Source organism: Lissotriton helveticus, chromosome 3_1, assembly GCF_964261635.1.
Source record: "Lissotriton helveticus chromosome 3_1, aLisHel1.1, whole genome shotgun sequence".
NCBI classification, from domain to species: Eukaryota; Metazoa; Chordata; class Amphibia; order Caudata; family Salamandridae; genus Lissotriton; species Lissotriton helveticus.
Window position 1 is genome coordinate 316,539,965 of NC_136061.1, and position 26,576 is coordinate 316,566,540.

The 26,576-nt window shown below is 44.4% G+C and overlaps 1 protein-coding gene across 1 annotated transcript in view; it reads right to left on the reverse strand.

Annotated features, from left to right (window-relative positions):
• NXN (nucleoredoxin) overlaps positions 1 to 26,576 on the reverse strand; it is a 592,564-nt gene that overhangs the window by 290,238 nt on the left and 275,750 nt on the right. Inside the window, exon 2 of the mRNA XM_078679884.1 lies at positions 15,234 to 15,351. Coding sequence (XP_078536010.1) covers positions 15,234 to 15,351 — 118 coding nt within the window. The remainder of the gene's footprint in view (positions 1 to 15,233; positions 15,352 to 26,576) is intronic.

Sequence of the window (26,576 nt, forward strand, 5' to 3'; positions counted from 1 at the left end):
CCTCAACATTTTCCTACCCAAAATCCACTGCAAACCTCAAATTTAGCTGAAAAAACATTTTCCACATATTGCTGTGTGGAATCCCTGTGCCGGCATAAATGTCCTACCCCAAAACATTCCCCTCAGTCTCCCGAGTAAAATGATACCTCACTTGTGTGGGTGCCCAATTAAGAATTGGCTAAAAACATATTTTTTTAAAAATGTGCGCTAAGAATTCTCAGTACGATACCCTTAACCCCTATGTTTTTTGGCTCGTCGTAATCACAGGCCCTTGCTCCACCCACACAAATGAGGTATAATTTTACCCGGGAGACTGACGGGAACGCTGGGGGGGGGTAGTACATTAATTAGGGCAGGAAAAAGCGCGTAATACACAGTGGACCCGGATGCCTAACTATTTATTAAGAAAGTGGTATAAGAACCTCGACTCGGGTCAAGACATTGTCGAGAGCATGTAGAAGTGCTGGGGACCCAAAGAACCACCTAAAGTGAGTAGATAGGGATGCCACAGAGAGCTTGTGTAATGTGGGAACACAACCGCGTGCTCCTTGCAACTCTATGGATAAAGCGCGGTTGGATTTTTAAGGATTAGGGACCCTTCCCAGTGGACCCTGAAGGAACCACGTGGAAGACCGAAGGTTGGAAAGCCAACCCACTGTGGATAACCTAGTATCCACTTTACCTACTCTAGGGAAGCCGGGTGCATACGTGTGATGTGGTGTCGGAAACCGCAGTCTAACCCAATGGAGGACGTCAGGAAAGTGCCCCTGCTGGAAGAGGAGAAAGTGTCCGGTGGAATGCAAAGGTGGATTCAAGATGAGAGGTACCTGCAAGCAGAGGGGACAGAGTCTATGTCACTCAGGAGTGACCAGGAGACTTGAAAGATGAATGCCCTCCGATGTCGGGTGTTGCAGGATGGATGACGATGACCTTGACTCTGCAGCTGTGAGGACCAGGGGTCATGCACGTGCTGCCCCACAAAGGATATCGAGTGCTGAGGGGTCGGTGTCCGGCAGGAGCACCAACAAGCCTTGGCAAAATAAACCCACGCAGGAATCGAAGAAGGAGCAACGTCTGGACCAGCACGGTCCGGGGTACTCACCAAAAGCAGGGGAGTCAGGGTAGGCTTGAGCAAACAGAGGAGCCCAAGGGAAGCAAAGGTGACCCTCCGGTGGATCCACAGGGCGGAGGCACTGGAGTCGTGAGAGGACCTCAAGCAGCTCACCAAAAGATGCAGGCCATGATACACATAATGCGTTGTGGCTGGAGATTCTGGCCACTGGAGGTGCTTAAGGTTGGGGCTACTTGGAGCCGAAAGATCTTCTTGGAAAGAAGTCAACAAGCCTTTGCCACCGCAAGTTGACGGGGTGCACAGGGGTTCAGTTATTGCAACCCCACGAGGAAAACTGGCGCGGGAAAGTTCGCCCACCCCACCACAATACACCAAATCCTGTCTGGGAGGGGGCTACACCTCCTTGCGACAAGATGCCTATTGTTCTGCCTTCCCCTGCTCGAGCTTGGCTCAGCAGCAGGAGGGCAGATCCTGTCACTGGTCGGCAGCTACCATTTTCGTGCAGTCTGGGTCAAGAAGGCTAGTACCGGGAACACTGAAAGCCTACCGGACAACCCGGGAGAATGGTCTCTGTAGGCTGCAGGGGTGTCCTGTTCATGCAAGGGCACCCTCTCACTTACAACCAATCACCCTGCCTCAGGATTGCAAAGGCAGGGGTGACTTATAGGTTTTAAGTGCAGTTACCCACATATAGGAAACCTATATCTTATGTAAGTGGTGCTAGCACCAGCTTACATAGGCTGCAATGACAGGCATGTAGTTCCGTTTTGAAAGGTCGTTCATGGGTGGCATAATACATGTTTCAGCCCATGGGAGACCTCTGGGTACCCATGTACCATATATTAGGGACTTATAAGAGTACCCCAGTATCCAATCTGGGATGTACCCAAGTACTGAACACAACAATTTAGGGAGAAAGCAGATAGACTGGGGTCCTGATTAGGAGGATCCCAGTCAAACTAATCAAATACAGCTTAGCACCAGGCAAAAAGTGGAGGTAACCATAGAAGCAGATCCTACTTTCCTACATATATCATATTTCTTTAACTGTGCAATACAATAAAATTGTGTACTATCACAAGTGAGAAAAAGCTAGTGCTGACTGATTAGATAAAACAAAGTTATGCTCACAAAAAGATTCAAACAGGATAAAGGATTTTGAAAGTGTGGCAATTTACTTCTGGGGTTATTTCTGCAAAGGAAGACAACTGTATCTTTACAGTACATGTCCAATATTTTAAAATAAGAATATGTGGATTGGAGAACTGCACACATTTTCCAAACATTGTTAAAATGACAGGGGATTAAGGACCCTTGAACACATTCTTAAACTACACACAATTATTTAGTGAGGCCTTTATAGGGCAATGAGTGGTTCGTTTTGCACCTGAAGACTGGCGGAGAAGTGTTTCAACCATGTATTGTTCTGGACTCTCCGTAGGATGAAGATCTGGTGGACCCAATGCCTGGGAAACAAAGGGGAATCTCATTTTATAGCCCATTGTGCTTACTGGGTGGCATTCCATTTTTCAGCCAGCGGTACTGAATTGGAACATACCGTTAGTTGCAATAAAGGTCATGAAGCATACTCAAAGAAAGCACCTTCTGTTGAAAAAGTATTTGAAAGTCAAACATTTTAGAAAATGTAAAATATATGCATCAAACGTTTGTGCTAGGAGTATTATTTTGCATAGGCATGTACCCTAAAAAGTCAGAAGTACTTATGAAATTGTGTTCCTTAAAGCGTCTTAGAGTCTTTTGAAGTTTTTCAACACAAAGAACAAGGGCACACTTACAGATCCAGCTACCCTATGTGTACATCCTACTCCAGGCAATCTTGTAATGTAGGCATCTTCAAGCACGTCAAACCAGAACACTATTCTCTCGTGCCCACCTGATGAATAATTAATTTAAGTGTGAACATGATTTTGACTTGAAAGTTTTTGCTGTCAGCTGTACTGCCCTTAACACCTCCAACACAGCATGACTTTTCACCAAGTACTCCCACACAATAAGGGAAGTGGGCATCATTTCAGTCTCTAGTCATTCTGAGACAATACACGAATTTGCCAGGACCGACCCCAGCAGGACCACTTTTTTTCTTACTCGACTTCAAGATCTATTAACAAAAGAACACTTCACTACCCAAAGTTACTTCTCCTACCGTCATCCTCTTATCAATACACTATTTGCTTGACTGAACTCCTTTACCTCGATCTCTAAATGTTTTCCCATTCCACACCAACAATAAATAGTGCCCCCTTTGACACTTCTGTCCCCATGTAGTCAGTCTATCCTATTTTCTAGAGTCCTATCCTGTCTTACCCTACTTTTTAACCTAGTCTTCTTAGCTGGGATCAACTCTGACTGTCTCAGCAGTTGTCGTGCTTTCACTAAAAAACACAAATGTCGACATCTTCTGCCAATTCAAACTACTGAACAATCCCAACTCCCATTCTAGTTTAAAACTTTTGAGTAACCTGTCTTCAGTAGACTTATCCATTATCTCTACTCTTACTATCTTTGAATCCCTACAACTCCTATCTTAACTGCAGTCCATTTAAACAGCTATTTTGCATATCTCCAAATTCTGCTCGCAACTATTTTAAGTCCTGGATCTTACTCCTATGGATCGGCCATCAGAATTTAAAATAGTCAACCACCCTATCATCAGTTCTGGGTGCTCTACTGTTCTTCCTTCACACCACCTCTCTTGCTTACCTCCTTTCAGCTAGTAAATCTTTCCTTACACACATGCTCCACAACTCTTCCAAACTCACCAACTGTTTTACGGCTATTAAAACAGCCATCCATGTTTAACTTTCTAAAAGCTAAAGATATCTGCTGCAACTGCTTCCCTCACATCTTGTCATGTTCCCTCCCAACAAACTCGAGAGCACAAAAAGCAATGGACAAAATGCTTGAATTAATCACAGGCAAGTATAACCCTGGGCTGTTTTCCAGTCCAGCAGTTGGGTGGATCAAATAATTTTTCTAATTGCTGTTTAAGTTAACACGTACATTTCCCTACATCCATCGACTGGCAAGGTATGTTCGTAAAATACCCAAAATCACACAAAGAGCCCTCTGGTTTGAAGTCACACAGTGGTAGTCTAGAAGTGAGAACAACAATTACAGAGGGGGCAGGGTGGGTTTCCCTTTTAAGGAAGATTTCCCTCACACACCTGAGGTGTCATGCTTCATCATGAAGCCTGATCATGATGCGGTCTACAACCCCCTCCCTCAAAGGGAGGAGCTCGGGGATGTTTTGAAATGAAAGGGGTAACCCAATGTGAGCGGTATGTATGATGGGGAAGTGCAGTGCTGGTGGATAAGTGGTTAAAACTCACTACAAGGTTAACCAGATGCAGTTTACTATTGCTAAGGTTAAAAACAAATGACGTCTAGTGCTACTGCCAACATAAGATGCAGTCGCACTGAGTAGTGATCAACATGTTTCAGCCTCAGACCTGGACAGTGTCGTGGCTTTCATCAGGATCATAAATAAAGCTACTGCTGCATGTGGGTGAAAAGAGGAAATCATAGTGAGTCACGTTTATGAATAAGAAATACTAAACCAGTGATCCAGCAGTTCAACTGATTCACCGGTAGGCCCAGTGAATAAGACAAACAATAAACTGCGCAATTAGTGTAGTAAAATGCTGTGCAGTTGTCCCACATCTAGACATGTCAATATGAAAACAATTATAAAACAACTTTATTACTTGTTCATGCACAAATGTGGATTATGTGGTGACTATGGACAACTTATATCTTATGAAAAATGTCTCTCACCTGCAAAGTCAGGTTCCGTGCCACCTCTGTCCTCGGCAACTAGTCTAAGGTACACATGCCCATCTAACCTAATGAGTAGTGGCAGTGGCGTTAAAAAACGGAAGGAAAAGATGCCCCGAGTTTTAACAGACGAGCATTCAAAAGAGAACATCAAGTGAAATGGAGACCAAAGACCTGTTCTAAAGTATGTGAGCTGGATACCGAATGGTATTGATAGGGGAGACCATACCATGGTGCTGGCAAGGACATGCAGCACATGTAGTAAGAGTACCTAAAAGGAAGGCCTCAGGAATGCTGCAGACCCCTAAAATGAGAAACAGAAGTCTAGCTGCTACAAGTATCACTGCATAGATAAAGAGCTCAGTAGATCCGCCATACCCCGGCCAGATGGTAACTGTCATGGTGAGAGACTGCATATTTCTCGAATAGAGAAGAATGTAAGGAGTTGAACCCAACCCTTGTAAAGCAGTTGCAGTAAAAGTACCGGAATCAGAAAGGAACTGTATCAAGCGCACACTGCTCGTTGTGATCGTGAATCAATTCTAAAAAGAGGGGGGGGAGGCATGGGTACTAGGGACTGGGCGAGTCATGACTAGATGCCGCTTCAGTGTCCGATCTCCTGTGGCTCTGGACGAAATGATGCAAAAGGAACATAAGAAGGCAGTATCTGAGAGTGCCCATGTATCTGGAAGTACCCAAGCCCTTGTGTTGCAACGGAAATACAGTGGTCAGCGCATACCGCTGTGGATGGGCAAGGGTGGCGCAGAGATAATAAGGGATCGTCCTAGTAGCATACAGGGACTGCATCACATCGGAATAAATCGCGATGGCAATAAAACAGTTACGGTTCCGGGAGGGTCCTCAAATAGGGAGAGTGGGTGTGACATGGTGAAGATACCACGGGAGGTGCCAGTGAGAATCAGCATGAGTATCAATTACCTGCACTTAGCACTTGCATTACAGCGGAGAGCCGTGGAGTTTGTCCGTGGGACAGGAAGATCGGAGAGTGCCGGCCCGAACAGGGCAGGCAAATATCTCAACGTTCTACGTGACCTCGCAATCACTTCCTGTATGCAGTGCAGGGCAAGCTGGAAAATGCAGTTGGTTGGTGCCTGGGCGGTGAAAATGTAACATATCCAGTCCCGGTTGGTGGTGGGATTTGTAGAGTTTAATTCCTTGCATCATGACAAAGGGTAGTATGAATGGTAGTCACAGTACTGGGAGGCTTCGAATCGTTGTGTAAAAGATTGTGCTAGGTGCTGGCCCCCGTGAATTGTGTCCGATATCAAAAATGATATATCAATAACTTTTTTTAAGGGGGTTTCGTTTAGACCAGAAATGAGAGCGCCTGGTTGCGCACTGTGGATTGACGAGCATGAGTCATGTGGAACAGTTCCAGTCCCAGTTGGTGGAGGGACATGTATTAGAGCAATGTGTGCGATTGGATACTATGCAGCATGGTAAAAAGAGAGCAAGGCAACTGCTTTGTAGGTACTGTAAGACCTCGAATAGTGATGTAAAAAATCACTCTCGTAATAACTGTCAGATATGCCTGGTACCCGGAAATGTGCAGCGGTTCACCGGCCAGTAATGAGTGTGCATTGATTGCTCACTTTGCGGTGTGAGAAATCATATAACTTGGCGGGCTGAGTCCATGACTGATAAGGAAGGGGATGCACCAGGTGCGTAGGAAAGAGGAATATGAGCTGGCCTTGGGAGTTTAACTAAGATAGTGCTAGCCACGGTATGTCATAATTCAGCCCATTCTCAGCAGTACCCAGCCTAAACACCCATCTCTGTTCGATCCTGATCAGTCTTTTAGTTAGGGTGGGTGTAGTAGTGTGAAGATTTGGTTTGTCTAACACTGTCCATCTCATGGTGTCTGCAGGATGATTAATTTCTAAGAAATGTTTGGTGAACTTGGTGGTCTGCTTAGCACATCGAATTGTACTTTTATGTTCAAGAATACAGATTCTCATCCTCCCATACAGAAGCAGATTCCCAGGAGCTACTGCGCGATATCAAGCTTCCCTGTCTCTCCCTCGAAGACCGGAAATACATGGATAGCTCTCTTACAACTGATGAGATCGCGCAAGCGATCCGCTCCTTAAATTCTGGAAAAGCTTTGGGCCCAAATGGACTCCCCATTGAGCTCTACAAACTGTGACCAGATAAGCTGGCCCCCTATTTGAAATCAACGTTTGAAGAATCTAGGGAGTTGGGAATGCTGCCCCGGGAGCAAAGAATAGCTACTCTTGTCACCATCCACAAGGCGGGAAAGGCCAAAACAGATTGTGCCTCATACTGACCCATCTCACTTTTGAGCGCAGAACCTAAGATTTTGGCCACGCTTTTAGCTAATCGCTTGGTGAAGGTGATCAGCGGCTTAGTGCATCCAGATCAATCTGGCTTTATGCCCCATAGAAATACAGGCCTAAACCTACGCAGAGCTCACGGGGTGATAGACAGAGTCCACACCCTTCAAGAGCCAGCTGTGATTGTGACGTTAGACGCGACCATGGCCTTTGATACCATTGAATGGCCTTACTTATGGGCAGTTTTGGTAAATTGGGATTTGGACCGGAGTTCATTCAGTGGGTTCATCTTTTATATTCAGAACCACTGGCTCAAATGGTAGTAAACAACAAAGTATCTGCCTCATTTCTACTTAGTTAAGGAACTCGAAAGGGTTGCCCACTGTCCCCCCTTTTCTTTTCCCTGGCCTTGGATATGTTGGGATCAAATGATAAGGGGTCTGCAGTGGTCCCCCGGATAGGAGGACCGCATATCGTTGTATGCAGACGATATATTATTGTATTTGGCCTCCCCTAATAAATCGCTTGCAGTTGTACTGGACATTCTTACGGTCTTCGGTAGATTCTCTGGACTTTCCATAAATTGGGGGAAATCCTTATTATTTGTACTTAGGGGAGACCCTCCCGTCCCACCCCGGAACTGCCCAATACTAATCAACTCGGTTGGATTTAAATATTTGGGGATTTTTCTCTCACTGTACCCCTCGGTCTGCTATGCCCAAAATCTCCTTCCCCCTCTTCGTAGACTTAGGAGCGATATCGCCAGCTGGAAGACACTCCCTATCTCACTATTGGGCAAAGCAACCCTTTTTAAAATGAACGCTTTACCACGATTCCTATATGCCCTGCAAAACACCCAGCAAGTTATTTTAAGGAGGTTAAAGGCCTGCAGAGGGACCTATTATGGGACGGCAAACCTCGAATCGCTTAGAATAAACTAACGCTACACTGGTATGATGGGGGCATCAGCCTCCCCGATATCAAGAAATATTATTGGGCCTGCCAAATGGCAGCCATTAATCATGGCACGTATGGCCGCGCGGATGACCCGGGTTATGCCATGGACAGATGGCTCCTTCCGGGTGGCACATATGGTAGGGCATTGTACTCCCGTCCTAAACGAATCAAACTAACAGGCCCCACGAAGCACTCACTTCAAATTTGGCATGATGCCACTAATTTTCTTGGTTGGAGGCACAGACTAACACTGGCCACCCCTCTTTGGAATTAAGAGAAGTTGAGCAATCTGTAGAAAACAAGGGGTTTCGACAAGTGGGACCTTATTGGGATCTCAGTTATTAAAGATACTTGGGGAAAAGGGGAGATCAAGTCCTTCAGCACGCTCCAGAGTGAATATGAATTGGCAGACACAGAATTATTTCGTTACATGCAGGTCCGGCACTCACTCCAGTCGTTATTGCCTAGAGGAGCTGATCCCTCAGAGGATTCTACTCTGGAGGACAGAATCTTAGATGGCCACCTCCATGACAAAACGATATCATTAATATACAAAAAGCTAATTAATCACATGACAAGCCCCCTCCTGACATTGCGAGATAACTGGGCACATGATGGGATAGAGCTAGACGACGAGGATTGGCAGGCAGCAGTGTCCTCCCCCTAAAGTTGTGGCTATCCCGGCATGCCTGCGACTTGTTCAGCTTAAGCTCCTTCATAGGATTTACGTAACGGGACCTAGATTAGTACACATGGGGTGGTCTGACACAGGGGAATGCAAAAGACGATGCGGCCTTCCCGGAACATTTATGCACATTATCTGGGAATGCGCGCATATCAGCTCTTATTGGCGTCAAGTACACAACACGATTAACGAAGTATTGCATGTCTCCCTCCGCCCTGAGGCGAGAAGATGCCTCCTAATTATCTGGGAGCCCACAGACTTAAACACTTCTCAGACGCAATGGGACACTCTGGGGTTCATGTGAGCAAAAAGAAACATCGCTCAACTCCGGGAGGCAGCTCATCCACCCACGATGGAAGCCTGGGAAAGAAACCTGGACTGGTGCATGTTCAGAGAAAAGACGGTGTTTTTGGCAAGGGGGTGCCCTAAGAAGTGGTCCCGTATCTGGAGCCCTTGGAATATTTATAGAGGAGAGATCTGTACACCACCTCACAATGTAGATCATGATGACCCTATTTCTCCGTAATGTTCCTTTCATATGCACTGTCTATGTATCCTTCCGATCATGCGATTTGTGAAAAGTAAACCACCTGGTCCTCTGTAATGTATCATTCACCGATGTTTGTTTAATAAAAAGATCTGTTAAAAAAAAAGAATACAGATTCTCACTTTCCTAGTGGTCATGCCCACGTATCTGAGGCCGCATGGGCATGTGATCAGGTACACCATTTGTTCGTTATTGTAATTGGCGAGGTGTCTGGTGCCACAGGGAAAATGGCCTTGGACAGGTGGAAGGCCCCACAATGTGTTCGGTCTACTGGCTGGTGCTAAGATAGGTCTGGTATATACTAGACTATCTTTGAGATTACAACCTCGAGTAAAATACACCAACACCCCTCCCCTAATAAGGTTCTGAGTTTTCTAGCTCATGGTGCTCTATGCAGTTCTATTCGTGTAATTTGACCCAGGCCCTCAGACTTTTTCCTCTCTGTACTGCTGCACCAGCATTCCCCCCATGCCATTCGTAATATTCTGTAATAGGGTTATCTGCAGTACTCTGAGATAATGTAGGCATAGGAGCTCTCTAAATTCGGTGGAAAGGTAGCTCAAAAATTTCCTGCAGTGATTCAAACTGCATTCTGACATTAACTCCTTCACCGCGGGGCAAATTCTGCTGCGGTGCGAGGGGGGCGGGGCTGAGAGTGGCCCTCGGGTACTCAGGACGGGTCCCGGCCGTCATGAGTCACAGTAGGCATGTGCTCATGACGGCCGGGAGCCGTCCGAACTCCGCCCACTGATTAATTCTCCTGCACAGGCAGAGAATTAATAGCGCGTGGGCGGAGTGGCAACGTTCGGACGGCTCCCGGCCGTCATGAGCACACACCTACTGGACTCATGACAGCCGGGAGCCGTCCTGAGCATGGAAGGAGTTAAGGAGATTTTCTCCATTCCCAAAAGTTCCCACAATTATCAGGTTGTCTGTCTTTGCCCCAGAAGGCCATGATCAACGGTCTGCTGATATAGGGTGAGAGTAACATCCGTTTACCCTTCTGTGAGTATAGAGGTATGGTCAGTTTATTGAGAAGGCCCAGTAGTCTGTATGTGGGAAAGCTTGGAATGTTAACTTCAAACATGTGGTCGACTGTGTCTACATGTGCCCGGTTGCAGTGCAATATGGAAGACTGCCATAGTAAATGTGACAATGCTGTACCCAGCAACTGCCTCACACACTCACTGTACCTTTGAGAATCCCTTTTGTACTTCTTAGCAATTGTGTAACACCAGTACATCATTACATTCATCATCATCATCATCTCCCTCTGAGGGAGCCTGAGAGCAAGTCCTGCCTAGCACAGCTTCCTACCTCCTTTTTCTGCGTGTATTCCCTGCAGTTGCTTTTTACGTAAGGAGTTTCTTCATATCTGTGTTATACATGTAATAAACCATTTTCGAATTGTGTAAGAGCACTACTGACATAAGGCTTATTGAAGCGCTCCATAAGCCAGTGTCAACTAAGCTAATATCTTAGTTCAGCTATATATTCAATTCTTTCTTTAAATATCTGAATAACCTGATGCTCGTCTCAAAGAAATCTCATTGCTCTCCGGCAACCCTCAACTAGCCAGACATCTAATAAGTATGTGGCTTGGAAAAGTCAGGTTACTGTCCATATCAGAGTGAAAAGAGATGGAAAAGTAGAGTAACTCAGTCGCTCTTCTATTTTATCCTAAACTGCTATTGTGGCCCTTGTCAAGATTATGAATAGATTCCCATACCGTGTGTGCTTTTGCCATTCAAGGCCATTCCCCAAATGTGTGTTCCAGCTATGATCTGATTTATAAAGGACCAATGTTTATCCCACTATGGTATCTGTTATTCTACCAGGAATCTGACTTGTGCTGCTTGGTAGAACCTCGATGGTGCAAAGGCAAAAATCTACTGCTTTAGGCTTTGGTGTATTTTTCGCCTAGCCAACATTCTAGTGACCTTCTACCATAGATAAAGTAGTTAATAGCACTTTGGAGTTTAATTAGAGCCACCAATGGTGTGGGTAAGAGTAGAGTTGGACTATTAAGAAGATCTGTGGCAAAATCATATCTGAACACCCACCAGTCTAGACCACTAAGAGGCCTCCATAATGTCACGTCTAGACATCCTTGTTTACCAGCTGTACTGTCAGATCGATTGTGGGAGTGATCTATATGCCCTAGAAGGTTATGGTGTTCAAAGAGAACCTCACTTTAATCAGTGTCGCCTGTTGCTGCAGTGGTAATTGAGACTTTTGAGGGCTAATATTGAACACAGAGGCCTTTCTGCACTAATCCAGCTTCTTCATCACAACAGGGGCAGACTGGGAAGACTAAGTCAGTGACATGATCATACGTCATAACTGCGTGTATTCATTCTATTTTAACCCCATGTATGCTATTTTTTTTACACTTTTACTATCAGTGGTCGCAGGGCTAGGGCAAATCAGTGGTAAGGGCGTATTCCTGCCCGATGCCTCTCTTGATCAGCTGTGAAGTAGCAGAGACTCTGCTGAACCGGACCAAGGCAGCCAGTTGTGGGTACCCATACATGACACAGGTCCAAAACTTCGGTTCAACTTCGGAGAGCTCAAGTGTGCCATGTTGATACTGCCAATTCATGCAAACTCCTTCTATGCATTGAGAAAGCGTAGTAAAGCTTTTCTTGTGGAGACTTTCAATGTTGCCAGTTATGTGCAGGATGCTCATAATGTTGTCTCGAAAGTTCCTGCTAAAGACTAAAGCTGATTAATCTAGGTCAACCTGCCCCGGCTGAATCACCGTGTGTTACTATCATCATATCTACATTTGAAAGAGAAATCTGCCTATCAGAACCATGCTGCAAGTGATCTCTGCCCAGGTTAGGGGTTACCACGATTGTGGCATTGAACACGGAAGAAGTCATGGACCTACTCCCAGAGAAGATGTTGAACAGATTTGTCAAGAGGGGCACAAGTCTGAGGCAGAATATTTTGTAAAAAAAGGGACATCATCTTGCCCGGGCCTGGAAATGTGCCCATCTTAAGTATGGTTATGCTGATGATAACTTTTGAAAGCTTTTATAAAATGCTCTATTATCGCAGCCTGTGTTTTAAAGAGACTTAGCAGATCTGCCGGCTGCAAGTTCTCATTCACTCTCGATTGGAATGCCATCTCCTCCCTATGGAATTCCATTACTATTCAGTAAATCCTTGTGCAATACCATTGCCATCTCTTTTCAGGGCTCGGGGGGTGGGGAGATCCCTAAATGTGGGCTATCTTGTTAAATTGACACACAGTTTGCAGGTCTTTTACAAACCATGTTACCCCACTCCTACCCCACCGTAGTGCCATTGTCTGGTTATAAGCAGGGAATTATCGGTGTCCAGCATTTTGACTTGAGCTCGCCCCCATAAGCATGCACCAGGTTTTGACAGCCTACTGACAAGAGTGGTCGAAGCTTTCTTTTTTCATACCCCTAGGACTGTTTCACAGTGATTGCACAGTCCGAGCCAGTCATCTCTCTGGGAAGTGCTGATAAGACCTATCCTGTTCTCCAATGTAGGCAGTCCTGTGGACCATTCCTGCCACCATGGGAAAGAAGGTATGGTCAGCTCTGGTTTGAGCCCTGGTCTCAGGCCAGTTATTCTTAGGGCAGCACTAGTGTTGTTCTGTCACTCTTGCATCTAGGCTCTGACCTCTGAGGGTGTGTTCTGTGCTCTCACATATAATCTTCCAAGCCTTGCCAAATTTAACCTGCACTTATGTATGCCTGCCCAGCTTCACTGCAATCTTGCAAGTCTCGCAAGTGTCGTTATGCAAGCTCAGAGCTTTGATGACTCCTTACCAGGTGAATTCTGCTATGCGCCTCTGTTGTCCGTGTGCAGGCCGGGCTCTGGGTGCAGGGTGCTGTGTTGGATGGATCCCTTATCTGGACCGTATTCCTCAATTCCTGCAGTCATCAATGTTCCTTATGCTCCCCTCTATTTGATGCTGTTTTCAGAGATTGCAGAGCTGCACTCTCTGCGACCTTGGCTCCCTTGCCCACTAATGAGTACTCTCACTTACATCCTTGGTAGGGACAGGGACTGTATGGGTGCTGCACCACTCCACTACTTGAATCCACCGTCTTCCAACTGATCAACCATGCTGCAGTAACTGGGCCCTATGGATCATTTCTTGTGGAGCTAGTTGAGACTACACGTCCTATTTTCATATCCCCATGTCTCCCACAACAGTTTTCTCCCAGTTACAATCCCAGCACCCAGCCACACGGCATGCTGCCAGCCCCTGGTGGATTTCTTTATACAATGCTAACAGCGCCGTGGGCCTCCTTCTTACCTCTGATTAGTGTCCAGCGTGCCTACTCAATATCTGTTACTGTCCAGTAGTCTGCAACCATCCACCCTGTACAGCTTTTTCCCTGATGTGTTCCTAGACGCCGGTATGCTGAGTCAACCATGGCCTATTGTGATACGTAGGGAAACTGATCTACTGCTGAGACTGGAGGACAAAAAACACACAACCTATATGATCACCATATTAACCATGTTCTCAGTCCCTATGCCTAGGGAACACTCTGGGGTCAGAGCGTGGCAGGTTTACACCTATAATACTATTGTCGCGGACTTTCTTACACAATTTGCAGATCAGAATTTCTTTACAATTGCCTTTCAACAGAAATATAATCACTACAAGGATATCTAGCTGCTGACTGTAGGCCTACAGCTACATTTATATCTGGGAGAATACCTTATTTGGGTTTAAAACTACAGCTGCCTTCCTTCTTTATGCAAGCTCTGCGAGGGCTCTAATTGCTTAATATGGCTGTTGAAATACATTTGCCTGAGTGATGTCACTAGTAACGTCATCAGTGACATCAAACCTAATTTCATAGGGCTAGCCATTACCACTGTATGCGAGATGTAAAAAATACAATATATATTATTTTCTTTGTTTGGTAAATCAATCTTGGTTTTTTCCAAGTGTTTTCTTGTTTAAATCATATAAACATATTAACAATATCAAATAATATGTTTTTTGCTTTACAGTTTTAAGTTCTTAAGGAGAATAGGCTGGAATTAATTTGAATTATTTTATCTTACACCAATCTGAAGTTGGGGATCTAAAAAAATGCTTAATTTCAGGGTTTTCAGGTTTTCAAGCATAAACATGATGTCCTAGAAGTTTTTTGCATGGAATGTTTAAGGCTTTTTTTTTTTACAACTCCGAAGTACACTCTGTGGTCCGTACCACTGTCCCAGTGCCTGAAACTTGTGCTGTGGCCATGCCTGTCAAATACTGTACAAGAAGGGTCCTTCAGCCACATTCTGTGCTCAGTATGCCATACTTTGTGTGTCCTTTTCTCCTTTTTTTCTTTAACTCGGACTAGTTTTAGCACGATTTTCTGAAATGTGCACAAAGGTTGAACTGTGAAAAGGAGTTTATAAACCTAAGTAACAAGCTATCTACAAATATTTTTTTTATTTAGCTCAAATACTACTGACTATAATTACACGAAACAAAGTAATAAAGTATGGCATTCAACTTTTGGGATTTCACAAAAACTCCTCTAATTTTCAGCAAACATTCCAATATTAAAACTACATGTAAGTAAGATTTTGTGGAGTAAGTTTTGAGCTAATGCATCTAATGGTGACAAATGCATTAGTGATAAAAAGACAGTGTAAAGTGTAACTCAACCACTACTAATGAGGCACCATCGCCACCTCTGTGACGCATATCCCCAAATATACACACATACATAGGAAAGAAAATGGGGAACTTAAAAAAAAAAAACAATAGTAAGTGAAAGAAAGATGTAGATTGTTCACCACACATAAATGAGATGGAGTTCCTAATGACCGAAATTAGATCTTTTAGGATCATATTGAGTAGCTTACCTTCTGGATCATCTCGGATGACTAACAGACCATTCCTGCACACAACTTTTCCTGTGGAGGCATCTATAAATATCAGTGATGGAATGTTCGAAATCCTGAATTTGTTCCAAAGTTTCAGCTATAAAGTAGAAAAAAAGTCATTCTTTTAAACTTTAAAACATAGTTTGATACAAATACATTTAATGACATTTTTCATGGAACATCAAAATGACTTACAAAAACATGTGTTAGAGAAGACGCAAAACATCAAGGATCTTCTTCACATGACAACCTCCATTCCAAGAACGCACAAATGTTGTGAAGTACAAATGCATCAAAAATTGAAACCCATGATTGTTTTCAATACCAAACTGATGAATACTAGAACGTTCATGAAAGTAATGCGTTTCTGCAAATTATTCGTGTCAATTACAACAAAAAATAATTCAAAGACAAAAAAGTGTCAGGAAAAGAAATATAAGAAAAGGTTGACCTTATCTTCTGATGCGGCGTAAATAGGTCTCCCGTGCAAACAGCTCTGCCTCCAGGCATTAGCCATCCACTCCAATAATCACTGACTGTGTGCAGCAAAACATGTGAAGGAGAAATATGGATCTCTTTTCAAGCAACCACTGACACATGACATGGAAAATGCTGTGCTGCTGTTGCCCTCTCCGAAGTCCCACCTGATCTTTCTACAATATGACCGAAGGCTATCAAATCCACCTGGACACTTAAGTACTGAACAAATCAGACGAGCTATGGAAGCATCTACTGCTGGAAGGCAGCATGTACTCGGACAGCACTCTTGGAGCGCAAGGGGGTCAGCGTAAATGTCTACTTTAGGTGGCAGTGCCTGTATGCCCTGATGTATTAAAAAATGAGGTTTGTTGATTTCACAGGGCTCCGACCCAAACCACCACCAGACTGGGAGAAGCAAGGACGGTGCCTTGGGAGAAGTGTAAGTCCTTAAGAGATTCGCAAATGGAGTAGTTTGTTGATGCCTCACATACATGTCCCTCTTCCTCTATTTTCCTGCTTCTGGTGCAGTTCCACTCATCCTCTTTTCCCTTACCATTGCTTAATATTAAAATGGCCTGACTCCTAATATGTGGTAGGGTGCGATTAGTTATTGTGTCTAATTTTACACTTTCTTCTGACTTTTCACTCTCCTCCTTACAGATTAGCCTACAACCGCTTCACACTTAACATATGTCCACGTTCTCCCCCACCAGGCAAGAGGCAAAAAAACAAGGGCTAATCTCATTTAATCAATACTCTCAACTCACCCCCGCAAAGGCTTCTCATTTTGCTCCTAAACCCCCATACATCCACCTTAGTTATGCTTCCTAAGCAAGCCTGAAACCACATCATTGCATACATATAGGACTTCCTATTTGAAAGTGGAGGTGACCTATGAGGGAGGAGCCCCTTAATGTACATGTACGGAAAATAGAGGACTACAAATGAACAGTTGATGTATTCACGGGAGCATCTTCCACCACTGAAAACTCACAGGTGATGGTGGAACACCCCATTACACAGAACGAAAATAAAAAATATTTACAGAAATGAATTCACACCTTGAGACAAACCACATAATATTAAGTACTGGCAATGGAAAACCTTTAGGGATACAGGATATTAAACCAGATCATAAGGTGGTTCACTTTGGCGGTGATCGAAGTGCCTTGTGCTTTATTCTTGGCTCAGAAAGCATGGTTAGTGGCAATATTGAGTTCTGTACTTGTGCGGACTTGGGTGGGTCAAAGAAATGTGCTTTAGCAACATATTGTAAAAGCACCATTGCTAGAAATACGTTTGCAGATTTTATGGTTGCAGAGAACTTACCAGACAGTAGAAAAAACATGCATAACCTATCCCTGCCACAAGAGGTCTCCAGATTACCTGGCCACAGAATCTCAATCTCTGTAGTTTAGAAGTTTGGCAATTAAGACCCTAAATATCAAGGATGTAAGCACCTTTTTACTGAAAAGAACTCGGACAACAAAGCAGGATCAAAAAGTTGAGTAATACGGGTACCAACTATGTGCCCCATGTAGAAGAATATTTCAGTTGTCTATTGACAATGTGTACATTCTTATTGCGTAAACAGTACTTGAGCCTCATTTTTGGCTTCCATGTGCATTAATGTGGTTTTACTGTAGCCATCGTTTGCTCTAACGTATCTTCAGAATTCGAAATTCTCAGTTTGGCTTCATCAATTCAAACAGATTATTTATTTGATATAGTTCTGCCTTAAGTGTGTTTGACTTTACACATAAAACAATTAATTTTAACACCCAGACTTTCTATACGAGTTTTAACTCCGGCTAGCACCTGCAAGATCTTTGCATTAAGTTCAATTTAAGTTGAAAGGGTTGTTCTTTCAACACATCTAACTGACTGTAGCTTTCTATAGAACCACCCTGCTTAGTACCATCAGTTTTAAATGAGCGCTTTGACTGATGTCTGCCATTCTGGCACATGATGCAGATTAGCATTTTCGTAAATTAGTGCTGACATGAAAAGGGTGTCTCAGACTGACATCCTAAATTGAGAGTAGAAAGAAATCAAGACACAAAGGTGAATTACCATACAGAATAACCCCCAATCAAACCTCACTGTGAAGGTAACAGGTATTACAAATATCTGCTCCTGAATCCGAAGATTCTTCTATAAAATGTCCTTTGTTTTGTAGAAGATATTCTAGAATTCAGTACATAAAAGTGCTCATGAAAACAAAAGTGAAAATGCCACTCTAAAAAAGCTGTTTCTTGCAACAGTCCTTGCGGATGCGCTTTGGAGGCTGGCGCTTTTGAGAAGCATCAAGTCAAGCCACGAAACATGGAAAACAACACAGACAACATTTTCAGCCAACAAAGCACACAACAAGCACTTCAATATTGCTAAAACCTGAGGGACAGGTTTAGCTTTGCTTTTGTGTTTATTTGTATACGAACATTTAGGATTTTTAAGTATCTTCTTTTTAAACCTAATGTTGCAATTGTTCATGTGCATGATGTTTTCTGGTCATAGGGAACACGGTCGATTTAAAATAATCTCTGAGGAAAATTATAAGCCACAAAGTGACTACGTACCGTAAAATGATGTCAAGTTATTTTGTGCTTGAATCCATTTTGCAATTTTCTACACACACAGAAAAGAAAAAGTTCAAGTCCTTGTCCTAAAAATGTTTCATTCTTGAAGACTGGCGTTTTCGGATTATTAAAAGAATGCAGGCAAGATGCAGCCCGCATATGCCAGAGACTCTGAAGCAAGGCAGGTCAGAACCCACCCTGCCAAACATTGCCATACCTTGTTTCTACTCCCCCAGCCACAGCTGGATGTACACCCCGAGGAAAGGATAAGCAAATATCTTCAGATTTAACAAACAAAAATCGGAGGTCGTGCCAAGGTTTATTGACATTACAACAGCTTTTAATTTCCCTACTGCCATCAACATATAATGACTGCACATTTCTGCAAAAGTGAAGGAAAAAGTAAATCATGAACTTAAAGTTACTGAAATAGCTTATGGAAATCTAAGCATGATGCTTTGCTCCTGGAAAAAGAAATTAATTAAACAATCTAGCAAGGGTAATCCAAGTGAGAAGGGATTTTTCTCAGTAAGTGGCCCGGTGACATCCTAACAATGAGTTGAATGCTGCACACCGTTGCTTTTTAATGTATTTTATTTATATCATGTTTACGTCATTATTTTCCAAATGCCATTTGTTGATTTTACCTGGCTTGCTAGATCGCTCTGGGGACATGTGAAGCCATATTTTGTATAGATTTGATTGGACCAGAGAGGATCTTTGAGCTGGTCGTAGAAAACCCTTGACACTATTATTTTAAGAAATCACATTATGTATTACTTTTGTCACTGCCATTTTTTATAGAATATATTAAGGCCAATATCGCTAGGTTAAAAGTATCATGGGACGTGTCTGTTTTCAACTTCACTTTATTATATTATAACATACGCAAAAAATGCAAGCAGTTCAAGGCTGTTTTTACCAAATAATCAATTTCGAAAACAATTTTAATATGTAAAAGAAATGACTTTGAAAATTAACAATGACATTATTTCTCAATTTGCAGCCTGGCCAGAGTCTGTGACAGTATTCCTGCCTAACGGGAAAGAAGACTGGAAATGAAAAACAGATGCTTGCGCCGGTCTTCCAAGAATGCCTTAGTACTGCGTTGGTAATGACGTTTCTGACCCAAGCTCAGCTTTCAAAAGCACATCGGTCACTCTGCCAGAGTTGTTGTCACCCAGTGCTTAATTTGTAAGAGAAGAAATACCGGGGCTCAAAGTTTTTCTCAGAAGCAAGACGCCAGTGCTATCAAAAGTCAGGTGCGACTAACACCAAAGAAGTGCAGTCCTGATTTCACCTTATCTCTCTTTCATCACTACAATATACTCCCTGCCTTTTATTTCACCCCTCCATATTCTTTTTCATCCCTGGTTTCTCCATGTCACAGTTTTTCTGCCTTGCATTTCCTCCTCCACTCCACCTTGAATGTTGTTGATTAACAAAGAAAATAGAAAAGGGAGCAGGGTAGAAACACCCTGACCCCTCCTAGGCCGCTGAGAGTGGGGTGGGATCACACAGGAACCCCACAGGGCCACAAAATATATTTAAAAATTTGAGATCCAGGGAGCTGCATGTCAGTAGCTCCTTGGATCCCATTGCAATGCAAGCTCCCGCAGGAGGTGGGGGGGAGCCGGCCGGGCCCGCAACGGCCTTGAGGCTCCACCTGCAGTCCCCAGCGTGGAAAATGTGGGTGCCCTGGGTTGAGACCATGAAAAAATGGGGTAGGCCCCAGGGGACACGGTCCCTTGGGCCAGAAAGGGGGGGGGGAGGTGCATGCAGCACCCCTTCCTAAAAAATAATCCGAAAAAAAAAAAGTCAGCAATGCGCTGAAGGTCCCAACCCCTTTCTCTACTACTCTGCAAACACAGCTCCTGACATGCTCCTGGTTGGAGAATGACGTCCCTTTGGCTGCTGAGGGTCCTTATAGGCCAAAAACACTCTTGTTACCTCCAGTCAGCCCCATACAGTGGGATTGCTAGTAGGTGGTCGAAGGCCACGTCCCCTTCCTCCATCACTCTGCAAACGCGCCTCTCAGTGCACTGCTGGTGGGGAGATTAGGTCCCCTTGCCTCCTGAGGGTCTCAGGACTGAAGTGGATTTCTTCCCCCCAACAAGTAGTGCACCAGGAGGCACATTTGCAGAGTTGTGAAGAAAGGGGTCGTGGCCACTGATGACCTCTTAGCAATCTACCAGTGTGGGTCTTACTGGAGGTAACAGGAGGGCTAGTTGGACCCAAAGGACCCTGAAGAGCCAAGTGTACTTCATCCCCCAACTAGTAGTGTGTCAGGATGCACATTTACAGAGTGGTGGAGAAAGGGGGTGTTGCCACCAACAACCTCTCAGCAAACCCACTGTGTGGAACTTGCTGGAGGTAACAGGAGGGCTAGTTGGCCTCAAACGACCCTCAATAGCAGAGGGCACTTCATCACCCTACTAGTAGTGCATCAGGAGGCACATTTGCAGAGTGGTGGAGTAAGGGAGCGTGGCCTCAGCAATCCTGCTGTGTGGGACTTACTGGAGGTAACAGGAGGGGTAGTGGGCCCCAAGGATGTCTTTGGAGGCCAACTCCCCCTCCTGTTATTTCCAGTAAGTGCCACATAGTAGGATTTCCAAGAGGTCTTTGGAGGCCACGTCCCCTTTCTTTACCACTCTGCAAACGCGGCTCGTTATGCACTGCTGGTTGGGACATGAAATACCCTTTACTTCTGAGGGACCGTGGGGACCAAGAAGCCCTCCTAGTACCTCCTGTAAGTCCTACACAGTGGGATTTCTGAGAGCTGGGTGTAGGTCCAGCCCCCTTTTCCCACCACTCTTCAAGTGCAACTACTGGTTAAAAACTCATAGGTAATGCACTGGAGAAAAAAAACAAAGTTTACAGGTACATTATAGTTAGGCTGACATTTCACTCGTCCAAAACCATAGAAATTCAGCAGTATTTGTTAGCTGAGCTAACTATAATGCACTGCTTAAAACCTCACATATTACATCACTCATGACATGGTCAGTGACATCACTGATGACATCATGCACCTAATCTCTGACACAGCCACTCACACACCCATATAACCTTTCATCCACCCACTCCAACTTCCACACTACCATTCTTAAACCCATTCACACACCCATAGCAGCACTTACAATTACTCACTGATTTATAGATCAGCACACACACACCCTCACTTACCCATACAGCCACTCATACACCATCTTACTCACTAATACAGCCATTAACATATCCACTCATACACCCACTCACACACTGAGTCAGTCACTCATAGAGCTATTCAGACACCTACTCATTCACCCATGCAGTCAATCAGTCACTAACTCCCCCATACAGTTACACACACTAACTTGGACAGATACGAACATGTACTCACTCACCTATAGTCAATGACACAAGAACACACACACCCATACAGCCCCTCACATACTCCATCACTCACCTATACCGCCTTTCACATACCCAGTTACTCACCCATATACCACTGACACATGCACTCACTCACCGACACACCATATACACACTCACTGACCCATACAGCCACTCACACATGCACTCACTAACCCATACAGCCACGGACTCACCCAGTCTCTCTTCCATTCAGGCAGTCATACACCCTCACCCACCTACGCAGACATTCATACACCCATACAGGTACTCAGATAACCAATAAATCACCACTACAGCCACTCACATAGGTACTTATCAACCCATACAGCTACTTCAACACCAAATGACAGACTGATACATTCACACTCTATAGTCACTCACCCGTACATTCATGCAGACACCTAATCAGTCACGTATACAATCAGTCATGCACCCACTGAAACATCTATACAGCAGACACACATTATAGATATAGATATATATAATATAGAGAGAGAGAGAGATTGCGAGTGTTTTCAAAAGTTTGAGTGTTCACTCTCACTCTCTCTCTCTCTCGGTCACCAACAGTGATGTCATTTGGGATGCCACAGTGATGTCACTAACCATGTCATGAGTGATGTAATATGTGAGGTCATAAGCAGTGCATTGTGGGTGCATGAGTTATAGTAAGCTTAGCTACAGGCCCTCCTGGTGCCTTTATACCATGTGCATGCACTCCAGGAGCTGCATGGCATGGACTGAAGCAGTTAATGCTCTGCAGTACTGCCTTTGACAGTCCCATTGTGGTGCCTATTTCATAGGCATTGCCCTGGGAATGCCAAAGAACTCCTAATAAGGTCCTTAAACGGGAATACCAGGAGAAATTCATGAAAACATGTTCGAAAAGCTAAACTTGTACAGCTCTGCTACTTTATTAATGGTCTCTCACCCAAATGTGTGCGATCAGCTCACACGTTTGGACACCTTGACAAGCAGAAGCTGCTCTGAGAATGACGGCAGGAAGGGGTATGATGGATGAAAACTTCACCTGTAAATTTTTGTAGGTTCAACTGCCATTATAGAAGGGGGATCGCCAACATTGATTTTATTTTAGGTTTGCTTTTTATGCTTTAGTTCAAGAACTGAATTAAAGGTGCTTGAGCAAGAGGGTGTTAACTAGACCATTTCACACATACATTTAAATACAATCTTGAGAAACCTCCCCCAAATCTAAAATTAATTGGTTCATTATGAGGAACAAATGATTCTGAATAACTTTAGATACTAATAAGGAACCCTTCATGCTTTAAAGTCCTTTGGGCTGAAGGTGCACCAAAGGCAAGCTCGTCCGCGCCCATCCGCACCCAGCAAGGGCCAGGACCCCTGCTAATTTAAGCAGAAGGTAAGCTAATCTGCAAAGTAATTACAGTCGCTCAGCTTCACTAAAGGTAGGGCATACATGCACAAAATTAACCCCGACAACATAGTCCTAAGTTGTGAAGAATGCTAAGTGTTTATGACTGGCTCAATACCTAATGCTGTAGACCGAAAACGGATAATGTTAAGAAACAATACTAGCAGTTATAACTACCTAACTGCAGGTCTCTACCCAAACTGGGTTTAGACTTTTTTTTACCTTCCTAGAGGGGGAGAAACCAGTAGCCACGTTCCTTACATAAACCTGGCTTCAGAAGGGCACTATGACTGATGTTGCAATGACCCTTCCCATGGGCTATGCAATCACCTGGCGAGATACAGAAAGAGGTAAAAGATGACGGGGAGTAGCCATCCTAAATACACAAGCATTGGCAAAGCCAATAGGTCTAGCCTTTGGAACCTTATAAGTCTTTAGTCAGAGCTATTGGTTTTGCTAATGTGTTTAAGCTATAGTGTGGAGCAGCGTGGCTGCTGTGCAGCATGTTGGAAAGATATAATTAAAAAAGTGTTATAATCATTTTTTTTTTTACCTTCTCTATAATTAAGATGAGATTATGTCTAATTGAATGGCCTTATTAAAATAAAAATATATATAAAAAACGTTTAGTGTTGGCAACTTGTTCCTGTCCTAGTGTTGGTTATAGGTTATTTTTTTTTGACTGGGGGCAGATATAAATAACAGGAGAGTAGAGATTAGGACACAGTACGAGAATTATAATTTGAGTAACGGACAGATATTAGGGGAGAATTAACAGATGCCAGATTTTGAGGGTACTATGGGGCTATAGCAAGAGGCAGCCCTTACCAGCGCTACTAGGCCATGAAAGTCACAGAAGTGTGTTACACAAAAAGTGAGTAACAGTCCGCAGTGCACTTTTACCCCTTCTTTACTCTTTTATAGACTCCGCCCTCCTCTTTGTATCCAACTTAGAGCACCGTCATCACCATTGAACACGAAACATGAAAAGGGAAAATAAAGAGTGGCGAAAAGAAGGAAGGACAGAACGCTAAGATAAATAAGAACAGAGCAAGAAAAGAACAGAGGATGAGAAAATAAAAAGAAAACTGACAAGAGCCAGTAATGGCAGGAACAAGAGAAGATTAAAAGAGGCACTGTGAGAAAGATAAAGGCGTAAATAAATAAAAAAAGTTAAGATAAAAGAAAACAGTGAATACACCACCATCAGGCAAAAATGCTCTTCATCTCTCCATAGCCCCTTTCTCAAATCCATTTCATTTGTTTTAAAGCGCTGGTAAAGGCTGGCTTTACTAATCCACACAGCTATCCACATAAAATACAGACCTGTTCTTTGCAGCAGGCATGTTAACCATCTACTCTACTTTAAAGCGAGTCAAAAGTGCCACAAGACAACTTCCATCTCTCTCTCTCTGTCTAGCAGGAACATTAATCACAAGAGTTATCTTGACGTTTTTATTGCTGCCTAAAACCTGGACCCTCTAGAAACTCTGCGGCAGGTGCTTTTAAATCTTAAATTATGCTAAACACAGCACGCCCCCTCAGGTCAGCGCCCCCTCCAGGTCAGCTCAGTGCAGCCGCATTGGTTGCATTTCCCTAAAGCCAATCCTGGAATGTGTCCTCTATAGTTTGCGTAAGGGCACTATTTGGGCCCCTGCGCTCTGCACTAAAGCTGAGTCTTCCATGAAGTGTGGGGTGAAGGTTGGTCTCAGCTGCCGTTTGAGGATGAGCCCTCCGTAGTGTGCTTGAGTGTAATTAATGTTTAGACACTGCAGTGCGAGGTGAGCTAGAGAACTGGCAGCAGTTTGGGGTGAGGGTTGGTCCCAACAGCTGTTTGAGGGGAGTGTGAGGAGGAGACCCCTGCAGTTTCCATGAGAGTTACTAAGGTTTTTACTCTTGAGTACTTCATGCAGTGTTGGGTGAATGTTGATGCCACCTACATTTTGGGCAGAGTGGGAGCCTGAGACCCCTCCAGCTTCCATGAGTTTGACATTTGCACCTGTGCAGTGTGAGGATGAGCACGCTGTAGTTTGCGTTACTGTGATGAATGTTTGAACTCTGCAGTGTGAGGTGGGCTTCAATCCTGGCTGCAGTTTGGAGTAAAGGTTGGACACAGCTTGAAGGTTGGAGCAAGTGTGGGTCAAACCACTGCCCCTTGGTGTGTGTGATATTTGGAGCCCTTGAGAGGCGCTTGAGTCCCGGCTGCAGTTCGCTTCAGTGTGATTCTAGAATTCTTGCAGTTTGCCGCCCAAAGTAGGGACAGGAGTGTGGCAGAAAGTTCTAGAGACACCCACGGGTATTTGTGTGCTTTATAAATCGTATAAATAAATGGAAGGCGAATCCATGCCACTCGAGCCGGCAGCGTCGAGCAACAGTTGTGTTTTCACGCAGGATGCGCGCGATACCAGAGCCCTCCAGGAGCAGGTACAACTCTCAGAATTTTGCGACTCAACTGTTTATGCTTAGTTTGTAGCGATTATATATTTAATGCGGTTTTCTAAGCACCCATTTGTTTGATTAAAAAAAAAAAAAAATAACAGCAATTGTATTTCCATGAAACATGGCTCCGTCTTCTGCACCTGACAGGGACGCAAAAAGGCAGCGATGGGGGCTTCAAGGGAAGATAAAATCTCGAATGAAGGGGGGAAGCCGTTAGGAAAATATTGGTGCAAATTAAAGTAGGAACGAGAAGGTGGGAACACTGTGAAAAGGAGGATGCAATATGGAGAGGAAAGAGAGAGGGAAACACAGAGAGGAAGGGATGAAGGTAACAGAGCTAGAAAAGAGGGGCTAGAGGAACATGATGGTTGAAAGGAGCAATGCAGAGGCGAGGAGGCCAAATAGATAGAAAGAGGGTGAGAGGCAATGTTACAGAGGAAAAGAGTGTGGTAGAAAGCAAGACAGGGGGCTCGAGCGGTAAGAGGAGAGTGACTTATGCGAGGGAATTAGCATAAGAGGTAGAGAGAGGAACAGTGATAGAAAGTGAGAGGAGAGTGAGACAGCGGGTAGGGAGGGAGAAGAAACCAATGGGCAGGAGCGCCAGAGGCATGGATAGGCAGAGGGGCAGGAGAAGCGAGTGGAGGCTGGCAGGTGAGTGGAAAGACAGGGTAAGCCATGTGAGGGGAGAGGGGGATTAATAAGGCAGCATAGCACCGAGGTGCACACGGAGTTGCCGTAGGTATACAGCCGGCCCGCCGCTCTTCCGTTTTTGATAATCTTCACCCACCTGCTCCGTTTTTGCTCATGCTTGTGAATTATTTGCAGACTTTTGGGAGCGAAGAGACAGCCACTGCCCGTGGGAGCCGAGCGATTTAAGGAGGAGAACAAGCAATGGCTTCAGTAATCTGACGTCTGTGATTGAGACGGAGAGGGCGGAGCGAGTGAGTGTCCGGGATGTGTGGGCGAGGAGAGAGGCGAGCGCAAGCACGCGCTTGGGAGAGCAGTCTGCTTATTTTCAAGCACTGCACTCGTGCT